Source organism: Oncorhynchus mykiss, chromosome 9 (assembly GCF_057628025.1).
Source record: "Oncorhynchus mykiss isolate SJ-2025 chromosome 9, ASM5762802v1, whole genome shotgun sequence".
Lineage (NCBI taxonomy): Eukaryota > Metazoa > Chordata > Actinopteri > Salmoniformes > Salmonidae > Oncorhynchus > Oncorhynchus mykiss.
This window is the reverse complement of record NC_143030.1, coordinates 23034302-23056679: the sequence shown is the minus strand read 5'-3', so window position 1 is coordinate 23056679 and position 22378 is coordinate 23034302. Positions and strand designations below refer to the sequence as shown.

The 22378-nt window shown below is 43.6% G+C and overlaps 1 protein-coding gene and 1 long non-coding RNA gene across 3 annotated transcripts; both read right to left on the bottom strand.

Moving 5' to 3' along the window:
• Positions 1 to 888: 888 nt before the first annotated feature.
• On the bottom strand, positions 889 to 3802 carry LOC110533004 (uncharacterized). The gene is made up of 6 exons (XR_016483161.1): positions 3755 to 3802; positions 2769 to 2843; positions 2005 to 2176; positions 1541 to 1871; positions 1343 to 1423; positions 889 to 986 (listed from the first exon to the last, which is right to left on the bottom strand). It is a non-coding gene; the product is annotated as an uncharacterized LOC110533004 (long non-coding RNA).
• A 3949-nt stretch (positions 3803 to 7751) lies between these two features.
• Positions 7752 to 21837, bottom strand: LOC110531699 (rho guanine nucleotide exchange factor 15). 2 transcript variants are annotated; one of them, XM_090183760.1, is made up of 17 exons: positions 21614 to 21820; positions 20961 to 21032; positions 18952 to 19484; positions 15729 to 16499; positions 15580 to 15634; positions 15212 to 15264; positions 14717 to 14997; positions 13755 to 13915; positions 13368 to 13520; positions 12985 to 13114; positions 12744 to 12818; positions 12192 to 12284; positions 11877 to 12031; positions 11514 to 11681; positions 10561 to 10646; positions 10258 to 10362; positions 7752 to 9964 (listed from the first exon to the last, which is right to left on the bottom strand). In XM_090183760.1, exons 3-17 carry the CDS (start codon positions 19379 to 19381, stop codon positions 9795 to 9797), a joined length of 2886 nt encoding a protein of 961 aa, XP_090039886.1. In that variant the 5' UTR covers positions 19382 to 19484; positions 20961 to 21032; positions 21614 to 21820; the 3' UTR covers positions 7752 to 9794. The 2 variants fall into 2 exon arrangements, with proteins under 2 accessions (XP_090039886.1, XP_021470702.3); XM_021615027.3 differs by lacking the exon at positions 20961 to 21032 and having other exon boundaries at positions 21614 to 21837.
• Between the last annotated feature and the right edge of the window lie 541 nt (positions 21838 to 22378).

Sequence of the window (22378 nt, the reverse complement as noted above, 5' to 3'; positions counted from 1 at the left end):
GTGAAACAGTTCATTGTAAATGTTTAAATTGAAGCGATTATACTGACAATCATGATGCAATACAAGAAAAGCTGTACATTTAAATTAGGCTTTCATTGACTTCACATGACTGGAGTACAGACCTTACATTTTCAAACATTTCTAGAAAACCTGTCCAAGTAAGATTTTATCCACTTGTGAACAATGTGGTGAAGGGGTATGAATACTTTCAAATCCACTATATAAAATCAATGGGCATAAATGCCCCAAAAGCAACTGCAGATTGCACCTTAAATTACAAGCATGAGTTAATGTATTGCTGAGGCGACTGCATAACTAAACATGTTTGCTAAAGAATGACAGATTGTCACAATGAGCATGCTAAGGGTTTTGCTATAATGTTGGGTAACACTATTTAAGTGTCCAAGTAGCAGTCATGTAATCTCTGCCCCATTTGACAGCTAATTTTAAGCCTAGAGAAAAGGGCTCAAAACAAGTAAACATTCCTGGATGCTGTAAGTTCCTCAAATTCAAGACTGGAATTTTTGGGACTGATTTCAGACCTGGAACACAAGGTCATTAGCAGAACAAAACCAGCAGGCGCTGGACCTTGTAGGGTATGAGTTGTATACCCCTGAGCAAAGGCTGCATTTACACAGGCAGTCCAACTTGTCTTTATACAGCTGCACAAAACATGGAATTTGCACATCACTAAGTCACTCAGACCAACTCCTTGAAGTCTGCAGTTAAGCTTGGTATATTGCTTTTAAATTTTTTTTTTAAAATTAAAATAAAAAAAAAAGTACTGGAGGAAGTCTTCAAGAGCCAACAATTTATTAATTTTAAAGAGTAACAACATGAAAGTATTGATTCAATGCTAGTTTAAATTGCTGGATGTGGCCAGGGGACCCAAATTAATTTAGTAGATTGTTGTAACAGGATACTTTGTAGTCCGTGTCATCGTCAGAGTCCGAGGCATCACAATGGGAGTCTAGCCTCTGGCAAAGCTAAACAGAAGAAAAAAAAAGTTAATTCATCAGGTAATTTGGAACCCAGCTGTTTACTGAAGACTCAGTTTTCATTGGAACCTGGTCAGCGAGAGTGTGACTGGGTCTCCCTCAGAGCCTGGACTTTCAAACTTCAAAAGCACATTAAGATTGTTCTAGTCAAAAGCACTCATTAACCAGTTAGTCACATTACAATTTGTCATTCAGAAAGTAAATGAAATATCCCATCAGCATACAATGAGGTGAGTGGGACACTGCTCAGTAGCGCAGCCCCTTTAGGACCAGATATCCAATGTTTGACAAATCCGATAGTGTGCACCTTAGACTCAGAGGCGTTACGAAATGTAGAGCCATACCTATAAGATGTCTGATGACAAGCCCGTCTTCGGGTGACTATTGCTTGTAGAACACAATCCCATTCACCACTGGTAGTCCATCTGAAAGGATAGCCAATCAATTTAATCCAAAGATACTATGGGACAAAGCCACTACTAGCCTAGAGACTTTGAACCCTGCCATGACTGTTTTACAGGTGTAGAGTCCAAAGTTCGAACCCTGGTGGGTGTCAACTGTCTCTTGGGGCCTGCAGGTGGAGTCCAGGAGGGAGGTTCTGCACCAATGAGGGCCAGAGTCCTGTTTGTCAGTCTTCACCCGTTCTGTGGAACACACTGGAGAGAAGTGACATACCAGATGCAATATCATCCAATAATCAGATTGCAATGCGTGGAGAAGTCAGATGCTCAGCGCAACTGCAATGAAGAGGACCTGAAACACGACCGACACCAATATGTAGTGACACCACCTAGTCTCGCAGATCAGCTCAGTAGTTGTGATGAGGCAGCGTTTGGTAGAGGCATGCTGAACTTCCAGCGTCTTGGCGTCCCTCTATAGGATTTCAAATGAGCCAGTTTGGTACAATGTCATATCCTGCGATGTAAAGTTGTACCTTCATGATGGAACACTAGCATAAAACCACAGCTACAATAGTTTCCATTAAATAGTGATGTGACCACCTCACCTCAGATGTATCTGGTGGTGGAGAGAAACGTCCATGGTCACTGGTTTCCATAGAGCATAATGTACCTACGATGCATAGCCAGGTCAGGTCCGACACCAACCTCCCACATGTAGTTGAACGGTTGGATGCCCCACTGAAAGCTGATGCCCTCTGTGCAGGTGCCTTTTGAAGGCTGGTGGGAGAGAAGTCATGTTCATGAAAATATTTTGTAGCTGGCTGTGATGGTCAAGGACACATTAAAATGTTTTTGATATGAAGCATGGAGACTTGGCTAGTGGTTGGGTTACTGGGCTCCATCAGTTGCCATAAGGCAGTGTCAGAAACATGAAGGCTAGGAAGATCATTGTGAAGACATTTGCAGCCAAGGTCTTAAAGCCAAAGGTTCAAGTCAACTTACAAATGTCATTGAACCGAGCCATGACCAGGCAGTAGTGGCGTAAGGTAGCCTAGCAGTTAGAGCATTGAGCCAGTAATTGAAAGGTCGCTGGTTCGAATTCGAGCCGATAGGGCAAAAAATATATATAATTTACTGCATGTGCCTTCATTTTCTCCAGGGGCACCATAAAACACATCAACTTTTGTAGGGCACCCAAGGCAGGATTACTGAAGTGTAGTTGAACCCCCCCCCCCCTCAATTAAGTACTGAATGAGGGACTCGTGGCCAACAACTAATGAAATGCATACAACGCATCTAGTAGCCACTGCGGGACATGGCACTCCCCAGTTTCACTAAACAATTTATGGCAATGGTGTTGTTCACTAACTTAGTTCTTGGAACAATGGGGTCTTCGAATGGAACCTGGATGACAGCCACGTCAGTTCTGTTGGCATGGAAAACCCTAGTGAAGGGGGTAGACAATTTGAATAGCCTCTGGTATGGAGTAGTGTCCCTTGAGCTTCACAGCCATCAGGTCATCATAGGGGAAGTTCCCCAGGTACACAAACACATGATTCTCCAGGACTGTCCTCCTCCCACCATAGACCCGTATAGTGAGAGGATGATGACAGTTACGTAGCAACCATTACAAGGAGGCAGATCTTATTTTCATGACACAGGGACAAGATACTTGTTGACATATTGCAGGGTAACTGTTAGATGTATACATCTACAATATAATTAAAATGTAGTGTCCTTACACAGTCCAGTGTTGATGCAGGATAATGCATGCTGGTTAAAGTGGAGAACTCGTTACTCTGCGACAACCTAAAATCCCAACGTGCTACTGCTCAAGGCACCAGGAGGATCAGTTGTCAGGCAAAGGAGACATTTTTGATTGGTTACTGCAGCGCCTTAAGGTTAATGGTGAAGAGTTGTTGGCACAGACTGGGCGTGGCCATGGACCTGTGAAGGGTGAGTCTGGTTTCTACGCCGCCATTGTCCATAAGTGTTCATATTAGAGACCGACGTCAGAACTCATTGCGCATGTTATGTTCCAATGCGTATGGTCAAGTCTGATTTTCAAAGGCTTACACTTCCAATGTCTTGAAACAAAACCATGTCAATAAAAAGGGTTAGAGGTCAGTGTAGGAAGCCCTGTAAGAAATCTTCCCTGTAGTGTTTCTCTAAGAAAGAGTTCCTTCAGATCATTTCACTCTGACCTGCCTTAGCAATAAAATACTTAAGTTCAATACCAGTAAAACTCAATAGGTCAGACACCACAAGGTATCAATCCCAACAGTCAAGCTTAAAGACATTAAGTTACCATTGACCTGAAGTGTATTCTAACAAGTTATAGTTAAGAATTCTTACCCCTTGGAGGCACAGCATCATGTACACCCACAAACACTGTAAGGAAACTAGAGGGGTGAGAATTAAGCAACTGGTAACCAATTAACAGAACACATTGAAGCTCTATTATAGAAGTTTATAAAATATTATTAAACAGTACATTTAAAAATGGAGCTTACCTGTGAAATCCAGCTGACATTTTTCATGAAGCTGCAGATCTTGGAATACAGATTGCAATTCTAGCAGCAAGAGACAAGCAAATAGACAAACATCAGAAGAACTACAGCAATGTCTTTCAATTGTTCTTCCATTATCAGAAGTAAAATGGCAAAGTTGCATAAAGATGGCAAAATTCAGATATTAAGTATTTGTTTTCAGCACTATCCACAGAGTGGTTTTATACTTTCCTATCCTAATGACATAATTGTCAACAGACTTGCAAAAGTTGCCGATCTGCAATTTCACTGATGTACTAAGTGTCTACGTAGTCTTATATCATTGAAAATCGGTGTAATGCATTTAGCAGGAACGTATACAGATCTACAGAGATGATTAAGATGTCCCTGAAATGGCCAGCAGGTGGCGCCTTGGCCATTTACCAAACGCCAATGCTCATCAATTGGCTGTAACACCCTGTGGATCAATCAACAACAAAACTTGTTCCTAAATGTTTCAGTACCTTGAAAACCTATTGGTAATTAATTAGAAATAGGTGAATCTTATGAAACTTACATGATTGTAATGACAGTTTTGGTAGTCTATTTTCATTGCGCACTGTTTTGTGCTTGTCCTTGCAAATGTTGTTGTAGTGAAATATAAAAGTATTGGCAGTGATAGAAGAACTTCCATGTTGTTGCTCATAAGGTCAATGTGGGTTTTCAAGCATTAAACCCTACTGATACACAAGTAACAATTTAGTAGACTGTGAAAAACACGCTATAATTGAATTGCCAAGCAGTTGCCTACAATGAGCAACAACAGAGTAGATGGAGAAGACACAAAAACATTACAATCATCTTGACTAGTTTGAGATATTCAACCTATACCTTTTTATGTCATATACCAATATCTGTGTTGTCTTTCCTCCAACAACAGAGCCCAAGGCAGGTGGTCCTTCCTCCATTCTCCAACCTGACCCTCCACCATCCCTCCTTCCTGCCCCTGTACATGGCAGCCAAGGGGTTGGCCCAGTACCCCTGGAGACTCCATCAACAGCCAGGTGAGTACAGGACAGGGGCACCACCACCCCTCTCAGGTGGGTTAGTGCAATCAGGGATCCTTGGGATGTCCTTACCCTAAACCTTCACCATACGCCCTACCCAACTCTAACCTTAGTCTTAATCATTTAAATGTTCAACTTCAACAGGGTGACGTCAGAGTTGGGACGTCCCAAGTATCCTCTTTAGACTTTATCCTCTCAGGTGCCTACAGTACTTAGCTCTTGTACCCTCTGCTAAGCTTTGACCTTAAGCAATTTGCTACATACCAGCCTGCGTCAAATTTGACAGTGCTTTTACACAGCCAGTATTCAAATGACACATTTTGGGGGTGCCTTGAAAATAGTAGGGCTGTATGTTTGCCTTTTAAACTCTCATCCCTTTTTAATGTTGAATTTGACACTTTTGGCACCTGATTTGACCCTAACCCTTATTGTAAACCTAACCGTAACCTTAGCAAGCAGATGCTTATCAACAGATGGTCTACTATCAACTATCTGTAGAGCATTTACAGATGGACTTTGCAGACTATCCAAATGAACTGTCAGTTTTGTTTTTTGAACCACTTTAACAATTTCATTGGAAGATTAAACTTAAACCCTGTATGGATCATGGATCTTTAACATCTCGGAAAGTGCACTGTAAGTGTAACTATGCCTACGTAACATTTCACTATGTTTCGCCTTGAAAACTGTTCTCATCGGCACACTAATCCCAAAGAATGTAGACCTATGCCATTGCAAAATGAGATCCTTCTAACCGACATTAACCTCTTCTAACTGAAAGAGTCACTTTATAGGCCTACTGTCCTCTTGGAGCTACCCATCCTTAACGTATACTGCACATTGGTGTCTAGCTGTAGGCTAGTTGTCTAGTGATATTGTTGACCATCAGCTGATCCAGGAAAGAAAACAAATATTGATAGAAAATAATCAAGTTAAATGGTCTAACTACTTCTGGGCACGGAGAACGCCAGTACCCACCCGCACCTGAAAAACAAAGCAATGAGCACTCTAAACAGCTGACTGACAAAAAGAATGATAAATCAACGGATAAACCTAATGCGTTGGAATAAAGGCATGGGGTAGTTTTATCAAGGACACATGACAGACACACATAGTGAAGATGAGGAAGTACAAAGGAAAATCTGTGCATAAAGGAGCTCATCAGAGGCTGAAATCGCAATACTGCGTGGACAGTGCCCCCCCATTAAAGTGCTTTAAATCTAAACTGGACATAGGTGGTCGGTCGGCGCAGTCTTTTCTTTTTCCCTCAGTGGGTCCACTGAAGCTAGTAGTTGGATGTATTCCTATCTGGCAAACAGAAGTCAAAGGGTTCGTCTGGGGGACACTCAGTCAGACTCTCTATAACATTGGGGTTCCACAAGGGTCAATATTACTGAACTGTATTGTCTACAGTTCATTCGGAAAGTATTCAGACCCTTTGACTTTTTCCACATTTTGTTACGTTACAGCCCTGTTCTAAAATGTATTACATTGTTTCCTTTCCTCATCTACACACAATAACCCATAATTGCATAGCAAAAACAGTTTTTTAGAGATGTTTTCACATTTATAAAGAATAAAAGACTGAAATATAACATTGACAGAAGTATTCAGACCCTTTACTCAGTACTTTGTTGAAGCACCTTTGGCAGCGAATTACAGCCTTGAGTCTTAGGTATGACGCTACAAGCTTGGCACACCTGTATTTGGGGACATTCTCCCATTCTTCTCTGCAGATCCTCTCAAGCTCTGTCAGGTTGGATGGGGAGAGTCGCTGCACAACTATTTTCAGGTCTCTCCATAGATGTTTGATCGGGTTCAAGTCCGGGCTCTGGCTGGGCCACTCAAGGACATTCAGAGACTTGTCCCAAAGCCACTCTTGCGTTGTCTTGGCTCTGTGCTTAGGGTCATTGTCTTGTTGGAAGGTGAACCTTTGCCCCAGTTGTTGAATCTTGCTATGTTCATACAAATATTTACACCTTAAGTTGGCTGAAAATAAACGCAGTTGACAGTGAGAGGACGTTTCTTTTTGTTGCTGAGTTTATATATGCATGCTATGATCTGAGATATTGCCTCACATGCTGGTCACAAGCAGGAGCTACCATTCTGAAACCAATTGAATCACTCCACAAACAAACACTTTAGAGTTTTGGTAACAAACCGAACAGTTACCACCACTGTCACATCATTCACAAACATCATTGATTTAGTCTGGATAGCTTTAAGCAGAATGTAGATGCAAGCCTTGTCTTTCGGATCCTGCATGGTCTTGCCCCTTCACCTCTATGCCGGCATATCATGCTGAAGGAAAGCACTTCCAGGATAACAAGGGCAGTAACTAGAGGTGACTGCGTTGTCCCTTTCCGACACCGTAAACTCAGTCAATCGACCTTCTCTGTTAGAGCTATAGTATACTTGAATACACTGCCCATGGACTTGAGAAACTGCACTGATTATTGCACTTTTAAATTGAAATTGAAAACATGGCTCAAATCTATCCAAACCTGTACACCTGAGTTATCTGTGGTTCCTCATAGGTAAGACGACAGTTGATGATATTATTGTTGTTGTTGTTAGAATGATATGTTATTGGATGCGTTTGTATTTAGTCTTTTCTTGTGTGAGTATTTGTAGTGTGACTGTGTAATTGCCCTTACCTGCCCTGGGACTACGAGTGCCAATTAGCTTTTGGCTAACCCTGGCACATTTTATATGGATGTTTCATTATTGTAGTATTAATGTGCATGAATAAAATAAAAACACAAATAAATGGTTTAACCCATGACAGAGGTGGGATGAATGTTTGATAAGCTTTTATTTTTTTATATTTAACACTGTAAAAAATATTCACCACTACATTTTAAACAAACAGAAGAATGGTGAAATTAGCATTATTTAGAGACCTCCCTCTCCAAGTTTTGACTTCTGTTGCATTTAGGGAAGCCAATGTCTCATTTAGGGGAGCTGAGATTCAGGTTTACCTAATGCAGGAGAGTAAAGTGCTCTACAGGTGTGTGTCTACCTTGCACACACTGCACACACTGAATATGTTAAATGGGGGTGGCAGGTAGCCTGGCGGGTAGGAGCGTTGGGCCAGTCACAAAAAGGTTGCTGGGCCAACTTCAACCAGTAAAATGGTTCTTTGGCTATATTTTTTGCTACAACCCTATAACAATGAGCGTTAGCATTCTAGCTAACAACCGTTGCATCCAAAATAGTTATTTTGCAAAGATCACAAACAAATATAACCCTAGCTACTGTTCAAGCAAGAATCAGAACATCATTGTAAGCGTATGAGAACTTCTATTTTGTTTAGAAGTAATAAAACCTTAAATCTAGGCTGTGTTGAATGAGCGCAGATAGTGATGGCTTTCTTACTGCCGCCAAGAGTCGCGTGCATCGGGGGGGAAAAGGGTCTATATGATCCACTAATGCAACCCTCAGGAACAACTACATGGACATAACAGAGGAAAGAATGGTACATGGAATGGAAGGAATCAATAGGCTACAAATTGAAGGAAACGAACACTAAAGTGACGGATATAAATGCATGTACAGACGGGTGTCTCCTGATAGTGGCTAATATTTAACATGATACAAATTGTAAAATAAAACAGAGAGAAGCCCTGGCATTACCACAGAGTTTACACCTATGAGTCCTGCTGTAGAATTAATACACATATGGAATCATAATACTAGAGTAGGACTCAACTAGATGTTTCGGCTCTATGTTACCGATATTGCGACTCTACCGTATAATGACGGTCAAATGTATTCAACCCTGTAGTGATTACGAAACCGCAGCATTAGGGCGCACACACACACACACACACACACACACACACACACACACCAAAAAAAAAATGTGTAAAAAAAAAAATGTAAAAAAAAAAATAGGTGTAATTATGTCTGAGGGAAAATACCGTACCGGTTCTCCTAGTCTGCCCGTATCTCAGGTATGTTGGTGTTAACTGGAGTATGTGACTGACTGTGTGTTTGTGAGCATTATGGGCTGTCAATGCATTCCTGTGATGACTACTGTAGGTTAATCATTGTCTGTTGGCAGTGTGTTACATAATGAAGACATTTTTAGCCACCAACCTGATGATATATGTCGTTTTCTATTGTCACATACACCAGATAGGTTCAGTAAAATGTGTTTTACAACGTTAGCCATAGTAGTACGACGCCCCTGGAGCAAATTAGGGTTAAGTGGCACGCTCAAGGGCACATTGAAAGACTTGTTGGCTCAGGTATTCGATCCAGTGACTTTTCAGTTACTGGCCCAATGCTCTAACCACTAGGCTACCTGCTGCCATGGTATACCTGACTCACATATTGTCGCAGGGGCACTTTTCAATTGGGGCTTTCCTTTGGCAGTGTGGGGTTAGGTGCAAGTTCAAACACACACACACACGCACGCACGCACGCACGCACACACACACACACACACACACACTCTCTCAACATTAAGCAAACTTTACGGGGATAAGTATACTAGGTTCAGAAGAAGTTTCTCATCCTTTTCCTCATGTAAGACTACATATCATTTCCTGGTTCTTAAAAATTCCCTAAAGAAACCATATCCCGTAACTTCACCAAATGACTAATTTGAACAAAACAAAACATGCCAATCAAACAATTTGATAAGATAGAGCTCCTCCAAATGCTCCTTATGTCTCCAGCTAAGAGTTCTTCTGGGGAGCATGCATGGCAAGCACTGGTTCACTCTCCCCTATCCAGTTTAATATTCCAGCAACGTTCTAGTGACGTTATGTAAACGTTCGACTGACATTCTGCGGAGTGTCTGTCGATGTTCTCCTGATGTTCCCGTCAACATTACGGGGTAGTCTTGGTCATGTTGTTGGTGACAATGCTGGCGGCCTGAATGACCCGATAGCGTTCTCTAAGGTTCCGCCGCCTCACATGCTCGTTGGTGATCTCTACAGCGTTCTCCACAGGAAACCAACCCTTCTGTCCGTTGGAGAGACGGATCCCCTCGTACCAACCTAGAGGGAGGGGAGGAAGAGGGAGCAGGGAGATAGGATGTTTACATTTAAGTCACGCAAAATAACCAACATCACAAATCAATAAACTGCTAGCAGGTACAGGGTTGAATTAGAATTGTCGGGATAAAGACGTACAAAGAGGAGGGTTGAGGGAAAGATGAGAGTTTAATGTATTACTGTGTTATCATTTTATCAAGTAAAACATGATTTTTTTTCTGGTTTGTAAAATATAGTGCTACCCAGTATCCTAAACTAACCACGGGTCGGGACATTCGTTTCCTGCCGGGTCTTACCCTCGTTGGTCTTGCGCACCACGTTGATGATCTCAGTGGCTTCTAGGTTGAGCTCATCAGCCTGCTGAGCAACATACTGCTCCACACACTGCACCTGAGGACAGTCTGAGGACAGAGACAAGACTAAATATCAACAAACCGAACAATTATAAACCACAAGTGCAAATAGCACAAAGTGTGTCCATGTAAGGCAAACTGAGGATAGATGTCAATGTTGATGGTTGAATTTAGCCCAGTCACTACAAGCTGCCTTACTGCAGCTAATTATAGGTTGTGTGTCACCAAGCTAAACCAGTCGCTCACCCCAGTCCTCATAGACAACCTCCTCCTTGTCCCCATCAGGTTTCATGGGGTCAGGGAACGCTGCTATCCACCGGTGCAGGTCAGACCTGAGAAGAATGGATGAGGGGAAAAGAAAGGCAAGAAGAGAGGAGAGAGAATGGACATGTGAAACAGACCATAGACACACACACACAAATACCACATCTGTAAACAAAAATAGGTGTACTTATGTCTGAGGGAAAATACCGTACCGGTTCTCCTAGTCTGCCCGTATCTCAGGTATGTTGGTGTTAACTGGAGTATGTGACTGACTGTGTGTTTGGGAGCATTATGGGCTGTCAATGCATTCCTGTGATGACTACTGCAGGTTAATCATTGTCTGTTGGCAGTGTGTTACATAATGAAGACATTTTTAGCCACCAACCTGATGATATATGTTGTTTTTTATTGTCACATACACCAGATAGGTTCAGTGAAATGTGTTTTACAACGTTAGCCATAGTAGTACGACGCCCCTGGAGCAATTTAGGGTTAAGTGGCACGCTCAAGGGCACATTAAAAGACTTTCACCTTGTTGGCTCCGGTATTCGATCCAGTGACATTTCAGTTACTGGCCCAATGCTCTAACCACTAGGCTACCTGCTGCCATGGTATACCTGACTCACATATGCTCTTTCACTTCCTCTCGCACTTTCTACCTCTTCTTCTGTCGCTTTCTGTCTCTCTTCAACATCTCTACGGAACCTCTCTCTGCCTTTCTGTACTGTTTCTCTCTCATTATGGGGTATTATGTGTAACATACGCACCATACACACATACACATGGATGTATTTCTCTCTCTCACACACACACACACACACACACGCACACACACACATGCACACACACACACACACATACACACACACACACACACACACACACACACATGCACACACACACACACACACACACACACTGTGCATACTACTCACTGTGAAGGGGCCTTCATCAGTCTCTCCATCATGCGTCCCTGGTGGTTCTCCAGTAGAGTCAGACAGAAGCAGTGTTCATAGCTAGGGTTGGAGACCTGGTCGTCTCCTATTGGCTGAACCTGGACCAGGGTGCGGTGGGCGTGGTCCAACACCACAAAACGCTCTGAACTAACAGGGATGAGAGGAGGAACCAAACACATTGAAGGCAGTCTAGGATGAGTCCTAGAATGTATGAATGTAGAGCCATCCTCTACTCTAGCACAACATTTGCTTATAAATGTGAAGCATTAATGAGGGATAAAGGCCTTAGGAAGGTTTATAAAGGCTTCATAAATCCTTATGAACACCATATGGGGGACTCACCCCTTCTTGGTGGCGATGATGAGCAGGTCGTTGAAGAGGAAGAGGTAGACGGGGGTGAACTTGTGACCCAGGTTGAAAAGGGTGCTCCCTTTGGCCATCTCCTGTAACTCCCCACGCTTCTCCAAGACACGGGTTTGGGAAATGATGGGGATGGCCTGATAGAGAGGGAGGGAAAGAGAGGTGGGGAGGATAGATGGAGAGAGAGAGAGGTGGAGAAAGAGAGAGAGAGAGAAATGTATAAGAATCAAGCTGAAAGGGATAGGGTTCTAGTGTATTTGGGTGGTGAATTAACTGACTGACTGATTAATTGATTACCTTGAGCTTGTCAAACTCCAGCGTCTTGGAGAGGTGGATCAGCTCTTCCACCTGTTTCATCTTTCCCACCTGGGTGTTGCACTCCTCTATGATCTGAGACAGAGGGATAGAAAGAGGAAGACAGAGAGAGACAAAAACAAAGAGAAATTGTGTGAGAAAAAGAACAAGAGACTGAATGAAAGAGACCTCTTGGCAGCTCCTCCACTTTTCCTTTCACACAGACATGTGGAACAATCCACATAACCCTTCTCTCATTTCAGTTCCTCTATTTCACAAGTGTATCACGTTCATCTCTTTTTCAAGAGGTTCCCGCTCTACTTGAATAACATTAGCTGGTACTCCAGTGTCAGACAGTCTTCATCTCTCTCAACCTGTACTTGGTCATATTGTCTGCAGTGACACAATAGGACATCAATCCCACACCAAAGACTAGGGGACTGGCGTCATTGTTCCATAATTCCAGACTGGTGTGGACCACTGCTTTAGAATGGAACAGTCAGAATGTCTGTGGACGGGCAGACGGATGGATGGAAAGACGAAAGGTGCGGTTACCTTAGAAACAGAGTCCAAGGCGTTGGAGGCAGTCTGCTCTTCTTTCGTCCCCAAATGTGTTCTCTTCAGGATGTTCTGATAAACAACAACCACAAGCCATGTTATACAAGACAAACAAACAAAAAAGACAAGCAAAAAAAGCATAAAATCATAAGGTTTATCGCTTTCCCTACGATCACACTCCGTTGTAGTCCACATCACAGCAGCCCACAACAACTACAGTTACCATGATGCCCCTCACCTCGATGAGTATCTTGATGCGTGTGATTCGCTGGAAGGGCAGCAGCAGGAAGGACATGAATGGCAGCCTCTGGCACTGAGGAGATTCCTGCAGACGGGTGATGACCGTGGCAAAGTCCACATTGGTTTTCCTGTGGGGACAAACACATCATTCAGGACCCCCTCCTCCTCTGGTTGAATCAATTGTCAGACCAAGAGGCCTCTGAGTAGGTTTGCAGAATTCTGGTAACTTTCTGAAAATTCCAAAGTTTTCCAAAAATTCCAGTTGGAAGATTCCTGGAATCAGGTTGGAGTAAGCAGAAAATCTGGGAATCCTCCAACAGGGATTTCAGAAAAATCTGGGAATTTTTTTACTGTTAGACCCAGTAATGAAGCCAGTCTTACATGAGGGAGGTGTAAGTCTTATCCTGGTAGATTTGGTTGCGGACGTAGTCGATGTAGACCGGGAAGTTGTGCTGAGCATGGAAATGGATGATGTCACAGATGTCGGAGAACACCAGACTCTCTTCCTTACGGTTCTCCAGGGCCATCAGAAAACTAATGGGGGGGAAGATTTACAAAGGTCAAAGGTTATTTTGATTTCCATTAAGGGGTTTATTAACACAACGAAACAGTGAGGAAGGAACATTTTTATTTATATTAAAGTTGGGCTACAACAAAACCCTCCACATGCTGCTGATTCAAGTCATCACTCCTTCCTTACTCTGACTCCCCACTGTTTTAGCCAAGTACCACTCTTTAGCCATCCCTCCATTCCTCCCTCTCTCTCACCTCTCGCTGACCTCCAGGACTCGCAGGACATTGGAGAAGAGAGTCTTCCTGTCCCGGATGATCAGCACCTCCTCCAGCTCCCGGGATTCCAGGAAGTGTTCATTGAGAACACGTAGGGAACGAACGTACGACGCTTCCGATGTCAACACCTCAAACATACTCTGAGGGGAGAGAGACAATGGGATGGTGAACTTCTAATTCATACAGTACAATCAGCCCATCACTGAAATATCCCAAGACATACAATATGGGCTGATTAATATGGCCACATTTCTGTACTGAATTTTCAATTGATGGTAACTGCAGACATTCAGTCCATTGAGGTGAAACTCAGTCAACTAAAATATCAATAATTCACTTTACTTGATGACTGAAAAACCCAAGTATGGATAACTGTATATGTGGAATGTGTCTGAAAGTGGGCAGGGCAAAATAAATGGGTGGATCATCAGCAAATGGTGGAACTGATTGGTTAGATGGTTTTGATTAAGCTGTGTTGTTTTTCGTTTCTTAACGCATTTTCATTGTTCAGTTCCTGGTGCTTTTTCAGGATTGATGGTTTGTTTTTACGTAGCAGGTTACGAGAACTAATGTAGCAGGTTAGGAGAATTAAAGTAGCAGGTTAAGGTAACAGGTTAGGAGAATGAGGTTAAGGTTAGGAAAAGGGTTAGGGTTAGGCTTAGCTAAAATGCTCTCACAATTGCAGCCACGCAAAACTGCCCTGAGTGGCAACAAATGTGGCAAATTAGTTGTTTGCTTTTTATATACCCACTTCTGTTGATACGCCTGTTTATGTTGACACACCCATGTTCTGGCAGCCATGCCGTTAACCGTGAAAAGCTGAGCCATAAATTGCATTTGCTTCTCTATTCTCATTCCCACCTCTCTCCTCCTATTCTCCCACCTCTCTCCTCCTATTCTCCCCCCTGCCCACCTTACCCCCCCCCCCCCCTCCCCCTCACCTCCTGGTACTTGCACTGTGCAGGGCTGAGGGTCTCCAGCACCCCACTTTTCCGTACTTCTGGTAGATCCTGCCACAGGGTGCTCTGGCCCAGGGTGGGCAACGGAATAGTGGCACTGGGTGCCCCATTGCCATTGCCCACCGCCCCCACGCCCACTCCACCCCGGCGTGCAGTCCAGTCCATGTGGTAGTCAGCGCTGGCCTTGCTGGTATTGCGGCACACCGTCTGGCGCCGGATCTCCTTGTGGAGGACGGTAGCACGGTACGTCTGGTACAGAGGCACTGAGGGGTCAAAGGGCAAAGGTCAAACACCAAAAAGGATGAGGTTTAAATATGTGTGGTATTACTCTATGGGTGACCCTCAAACAATGATGATGGACCAAGAATGTTCTGTTCCTTTGGTCTAATGTTACACCTATAGTTCTGTAACCTGATTCATGCATGACTGATATTTTGGGTGCTTTTTGGTTGTGTCAGGGGTGTCAGGTAACCTTACCATCCAGCTGTCTGGACTCCCAGGCAATAAAGCATCCTCTCCTGAGAGGGGCACTGGGAAGAAGAAGAGCAGGGTGTTATATAACTGACTGAGCTGGACAATGAAGGAGTGAGAAATAGGTCTGGTTCTAACACTTTAAATATGCTTCCTTCCTCTCCTCCTTTTGGTAATCACTGATAAGTGATTGGATAAGTGAAACCCTATCACCGACACCAATCCAACCCTCTCTGATCTGTGGTCACTTACAGGAAGGAAGGAAGATTTTCAGCAGGGCCAAAACGAGACATGGGAGATGAGAGTACCACAGGAAATATGGAGGTCATCATAAGAGGAAGAAATAGAAGAACCTCGGGGATGAGTGAGCTCACCTGTCTTCTTCTGTGTCCTCCTCCTCTCCTTCAGCGCTTCCATCCTCCTCGTGTTCTAGAGGGAGACACAAAAGCATGAACAATATATGACCTCTCACTATAAAAGATGTCAGAAAACAGGTTTATTGTGTGTTTACTTTTATAGTGACCTTTTATAGCTTGCTTGACGGAATGGACGGAGATGCCTGTCTTGGGGGGCTGAGGTGGGGGGACTCTGTTGCCCGCCCGGTGGAGTACTATGGGACTGGCGGAAGGATTGGGGGGTGAGGGGCGCAGGGAGCGCCATTCCTCCGCGGTGGGCTGGGGCAAGGCGATACCCCCCCTGGGAATGGGCATGAGGTTGTGGCCGGGTGTTTTGGACTTGTCCTGGGCGAGAGATACCCGAGGTGGGATAGCCACGGAGGCATCCTCAGCAGTCTGGGTTTGGGATGGGTCCGAATCGGACTGGACCGAAGTGTTGTCCTCCGAGTTGCTGGAGGACAGTTTTGACCAATAGACAGTTTTCTGAACCTTGATAAGGGGAATGTCCAGTTCTTGGCAGATCTTTCTAGGTGTTGGATCCACCATTGGTAGAGTAGTTTCATATATAGACTCTTCCTCCTCCTCTATGGAAGCTTTAAAATGACTTGGGAAAGATTGGGTCTGTTTAGGTGGGGTGGGGGGGCATTTTATGGCCAAGGAGGTCCCCTCCCCTCTACTCTCTTCCTCCTCCCTTTCCAGTTTAACCTCCTCCTCCTTTTCATCTTCTTTCTCTTCCTCATCGATGGGCACCCATACCAGCTTCATGCCGGGCATGTGGAGGTGGCAAACACAGCTGCATTCCCAGTCGAAGCATGGGTTAAGGGGCGTGTCTGAACCGTGCTCCGCCTCTGCTTCCACTCCTCCAATCAGCTGTCGCTCTACCTCCTTTCCGCCAGGTGCTGATGGGAGAGGGAGGGATACATATCACTAAATTAGCATTAACATAACATCATTTTTTACATCCACTGCCACGTGTTTGCTTAGATATTTGCAGTAATGGGAAATTAGCAAAGCATCAGAAATAATCATTTTTGTTTTGTTTTGTTTGGCTTTATTGTTAAAAGGAACCCCAAGAACTAGGGATCACTTTCTCTGTTGACCCTTGAACCTTGGCAGACTTAAACCCTTTATGGCGTTCACTGATCACTGTGAATGTGTCTAGAATGTTCCTACATCTGAATTATATGATAGCAGGGCATATCACTTTCACTGTGTGTGCGTGTGTGTGTGTGTGCGTGCGTGCGTGTGTGCGCGTGTGTGTGTGTGCATGCGTGTGCGTGTGTGTGTGTGTGCGTGTGTGTGTGTGTTTCTCTTTCTGTGTCCTGATTGACCTCAGTTCTCTAGGGAAAGGTAACAAAAGAAAACACCACCCCAACATTTTATTTTGATATTTGTTTAATTAGTCCATTGTTGACATATTCCCACAAGTTTTCAAGACATGTACATATCAAAATACAGAAATCATCCGCGCGTGATGTATTTTGCATCATATGCAGCATCATACAGTAATGATTTCCGTATTTTGAAAGCTACATATCTTGAAAAATTGAGTGCTGACAAGCCAAACATTTGGGGACTATGTCAACAAATGGACTAATGAAACAAATACCAAAAGATAGTTTTTGGGTGGAGTTTCCCTTTAAGCCTTAGGCCTCACAGAAAGAGTGCATCATAACAGAAGAGAGTGAATAAAGGAAGTCTCCAGTGCCTGAACAGTAAAGATTGACGTGGTAGAAGCAGTCTGATGACCGTGTCATAGCATAGTTAAGAGATGAGTGAAATTATGTCACGTGGTCCTGTCTGGCTCAGTTGGTAGAGCATAGTGCTTCCACCTCCAGGGTTGTGGGTTTGATTCCCACGGCCACCCATAGGTCAAATGTATGTATGCGTGTATGACTAAGTTGCATTGGATAACAGTGTCTGCTAAATGGCATATATTATTACTTGGGAATGTGTGCGTTTTGGTTTACTATCTTTGAGGGGACCAGAAGTCCTCACAAGGATAGTAAAGCAAGGACAAGTGGGACAAGTGGGAACATTTCGCCGGTCCCCACAAGGAAAAAGTATATTTTAGAGGTTAGGGTTACAATTAGGGTTAGGTTTAGGCGTTTGGGGTTAAGGTTAGGGATTATGGAAAATAGGATTTTGAATGGGAATCAATTATTTGGTCCCCACAACGATAGAAAACCGATGTGTGTGTTTGTTTTCTTAGCCAAATTAACATCATTCTTATTTTCATAATACACCGTTCTGCTTTGTCAGATAAACGTAGGGAAGTATTATCAAGTTGTTTAGCTTCATGAGCATTTAATACTAACAGGAAACAGCCAAAAATGTGAACCTATTTTGATGTTTGTTTGTTCTTTTTTGTTGTCAGAAATGCTATCAGCTCCTTATTTTCTTTCCCTCTGCAACAGTAGAAACAGTGAGACCCTCTTCAAGGCCTTTAAGCAGTGCAGTCTTAGACAGGGAGCCTCTGGCCCTCTTTCTTTCATTTCCTCTCGCGCTCTCTCCTCTTCTTCTGTCGCTTTCTGCCTCTCTTCGAAGTCTCTATGTAACCTCTCACTGCCTCTCTTTACCCGTTTTTCTCTCTCTCTTTCTCTCTCGCTGTTTGGCACACTCACACACACACACACACACACACTCACACACACACACTCACTTCTCGTCCCAGAGTGTGTTGGAGTACAGCCAGTCTGTTTCAGTAGACCTGCTTTACCTATACAGAACTGTGTTTACCTACTGTATACAGGTGCTTCTGTCTGTTAGGGTAGTCAGATCACGTGGTCTAGCCACACCCGTTTGTCTCTAGGTTAGGTGAAAACAGGTGTCCCCCTCATGGCCTCAGGGACTAGGCAACACACACGAGCAGAGATTCCGCTCTCAAAGGAACATACCACACATACTGCACTCACATGTGACATACGGTGACATATGGTTAACATCAAACTGACAAAAGAAATGTGTAGAGGTACATGAAACCTGTCAATGATTGTTCCATTAAAATTCCAAACATGTTGTTTTGTTAACCTGCCACCCCCAGGTCTAGCTTGTGGGGTTGGGCTGGGAGTGTTGTTAATGCTTTTGGAGGATATGTTATGAAAGTGATTAGGTCACGTGTTACTGTGTTGCTTGACAACACTTGATTAATGAACACCCATGGGATAGCTCATTTGGAAAAAAAAACAGTTCAGTTTGTAGCTCTCTCTCCGTAATGCTTGCCTTGTAGAAAAATAGGCTACATTGGTAATGCTAACAAATTATCAGTCCCTATCCTAACATATTTTTGTGAGAGGACTCATACAAATGAATATTGATTAATTCATTGATTGATATACTGACTGACTCTACCTGATCGACTGACTGTGATGCCATTTCCCTCCTCTCCTCCAGGGGTCTCTCTTTTGGCCTGCCGCAGGATCCGGCTCCTATTCATGGGCAGTGGAGGAGCCTGGTCTGGACCCCCAGACTGCTGGACAGAGTGCCGGGTCGGTTTGGGTTTGACTGTGGGGGCCCTCCTGGGCCCCCGGGTCCGGAGAGTTGGATTGGTGGTTAGTTTAGCATCTCCACTGGTGGTTGGTGTAGTCTCTGGGTGGCTGAACTTACTCACAATGCTGTTGACTTTCCCCCCCGAATTGTGGTCTGTGCTGCCCATCTCTCCAAGCTGGGAGGGGGTGGAAGGGGCTCCATTGGAGGAAGGGGTTTTTCTAGAGATGGGGGGCCGGGGTTTGGCCTCTGGTCTGGGGGGTAAAGGGGACGTGAAGTGTTCCGGGAAAGACATGTTGAGGGGTTTAGACTGGTCTGTATTTTCGGGGTTATTCCAATCTGAGCCCTGACCTATCAGAGGTCAAGTCAAGAGGTCAGTTTGGGCGTGTCATTTTCACCTGAAGAGGAAAGAGAGAGAGACAGTCTGAATACAGCCAATCTGAATGATGGCAGTCTGACAGAGTTTCTCATTATTAGTGTCATTATACTGTTTTATTTTGTTCTCAGGTACGATATCAAATCAGGTCAAAGTTTATTTTGTAGCAGTTTATCGGATGTTATAGCGGGTGCAGCGAAATGCTTGTGTTACGAGCTTCTAATGGTGCGGTAAACATGTCAAACAATTACACAGATAATGTTCCAAAGCTAGAAACAAGAAATATGATGCGCGGCAAGACAACCATTGTATGAATTCATTGTGACAGCAATACAACTTTTCATACACACAGAGCGTCATTCTGCAATTATGTCCTCTAATAGTCTTCCTCTAATCCTCTATTAAGTATTTCTCTGTAGCTGCAGAAGAGATCCTCATGTGAAAGAAAGGAATGAAGACTTGGACTCGAAAGAGGCACACCTTCCGAGACACATTCACAACAGGTTGAATTCCAGAAAATTCTATACCTACCACACCCATAGGATTGAGCAATAACTATCACTTTGAAAAAGCAGCTGAGGAATGATGATAAAGCTATAGGACAGCTTGGCATTATAAAATGCAAAAGGAAGCAGCATTGTCACGATTGTAGGGATTTGTATATCTTGCTTCCCTTGGCGGCAGGTAGCCTCGTTGTTAAGAGCGCCCTGCCAGTACTGATCGGTTGCTGGTTTGAATCCCATAGCCAGCATGGTGGAACAATCTGCTGTTCTGCCCTTGAGCAAGGCAGTTACACCCAAGAACAGCTGCTCCCTGGGTGCTGATGATGTCAATTAAGACAGGCCCCTGCACCTCTTCGATTCAGAGGGGTTGGGTTAAATGCAGAAGACACATTTTGATTAAATGCATTCAGTTGAACAACTGACTTGATATCCCCTGGCCTGTAGGCCTACTTGTTGATCAGTTTCAGGACTGGCCCAGACTTGTAGTTATTATCCTACAGGTGTGTGTGTGTGTGTGTGTGTGTGCGTGCGTGCGTGCGAGCGAGCGAGAGAGAGAGAGCAACCCAGCAAATTCAGTGAGTGACATACCCCCCTAGGTATTAATAGTTGATGACCACACCTCCTATACATACAGTATACTAATACTCTGTCTACAGCCTAAACTGCAAATATGAGTTACAGTAGTTCAACACAGTTTTATCTTGCAAGTATGCCACCTTGAACTTGAACAATTTTACAATTTTCAACTCTCTGACAACAGAGGTTACATAAGTAGGTTTAACAATAGGCAACTCAACAATAAAATATCCTTAATGCCGGAGTCCATTCACCCATCGAAATCATGATCTGGAATTTGGTGTGCAACTATGCAAATACCTGACTACGCTGCTCAGATTGCTGCACCAGTGAGCTTTTTTTAAACCTCCCGCTTTGGGCTGGATGTGTAAATGTGTAGATCATACATGTATAATCTATGAGCAGAATTCCTGTTTTACCTCAATTAGCCACAGAATTCCTAGTTTGAAAGCAACTGTTTTTCAACATGTTCCTCCATGTGAGCCAGCCCCCTAGCAATTTGAGTGAGAGAGAGAGAGAGAGAGAGAGAGAGAGAGAGAGAGAGAGAGAAAATCGGATGAGATTGGGACATTTCTGTACTGTTTTGGAATGGATCATGTGCTTTGGCCAGTAAAAACACATTACAGTTCCATGCATTAATGCACTCTGAACCTAGCTCGACCACAAGTAGTACGTTACAGTAAGAACCCCTTTGCAGCAGAGAGACATGATTTGTTACATTCACTACATTCATACTAAACAGCGGACGGGATTTTTTTATACCACCGTTTTGGTTTCCGACATTCTATAAAAATGGAAAATGATGTCATCAACAAATTATGAATTTCATTGAGACCCAAACTGCAAAGCATCGGTTTTTATTCAGCATATACTTCCGACGAGTTAGCCACAGACGTTGCAATATTCAACCGAAAGAGAGGTTCGGTTCGTCACCATAGCAATGACTTATCATCAACCTGTGTAGGAAAGCTTCTCTTTTTAAGGAGGTTATAATGCCTTGCTCTCTGTAACTTCAGAAATGAGATCAGTTGAGAATTGAGATCATACATTTGTAAAGATTCCAATGGCTCACCTGTACGCATGGTTGGGAGTCAATTCCAGTCAGTTTGAGGTATTAATCCAGTTGTCCATCATTCTCTATAAAGACATCAAATCCATTCAGAAAATATCTATATCGGCAACTACAACATCCTGAATCCTGAGATTGTATTGCAGATGGAGGGTGTTCTGCCTTTAACAGTTTCAACAATGCTGTGTCCTCAGTGTTTGTCTCTGACTTAGTCTTTCTGTTGAAGCGTTCTGTCAAAAACAGCACTGGCTAGTCAGACAGGTTTGTGACGTGGTGAGGTTGTTTTACTTGTATGAACAGTCACTCAGCCTTGTACAAGAGAATGGGGGTAAATCCATTTGAATTCAATCACTTTTTTGACAGAATCCCTTTTGAATTGAAACAAGACTTTATGTACTTGTTTGGAAGAAGTGGTCAGAAAGGTACTTTTTGGACCCGAATGCCAAACTACTGCCATCGGTTGACACACAATGTGCTCTTGAATACAGGGCGTGTGGCATTTCAATCAGAAATAGAACTCACAGAATGGACCTATCCCTTCAGACCACTGCAATTGAAATGTTTTAACTTCAAATTACTACCACAACGATGACCGCCGGTCCACCCACCGTCGAATATCAAATGAAATGGTAATGTCTCTTCTGTTATCTATATCTCTATGATTCCAAAAGGTTTCCTATGGAGGGTTGACATCTCAACTGTTTACCTTTTCCAGTGATGAAGACATGGATGTCTCATGGTAGGATGGGGTGCGCAAAATGTTTCAAC

Excerpts from the sequence above, each read along its gene's own strand:
- LOC110531699 (XM_021615027.3), bottom strand. The coding sequence starts at position 19,381 with ATGTCTTTCCCGGAACACTTCACGTCCCCTTTACCCCCCAGACCAGAG. Across the intron at positions 14,998-15,211 it reads GGAGTCCAGACAGCTGGATG|TGCCTCTGTACCAGACGTAC; the intron begins GTAAGGTTACCT and ends TTGACCCCTCAG. Across the intron at positions 11,682-11,876 it reads ATCATCGCCACCAAGAAGGG|TTCAGAGCGTTTTGTGGTGT; the intron begins GTGAGTCCCCCA and ends CATCCCTGTTAG.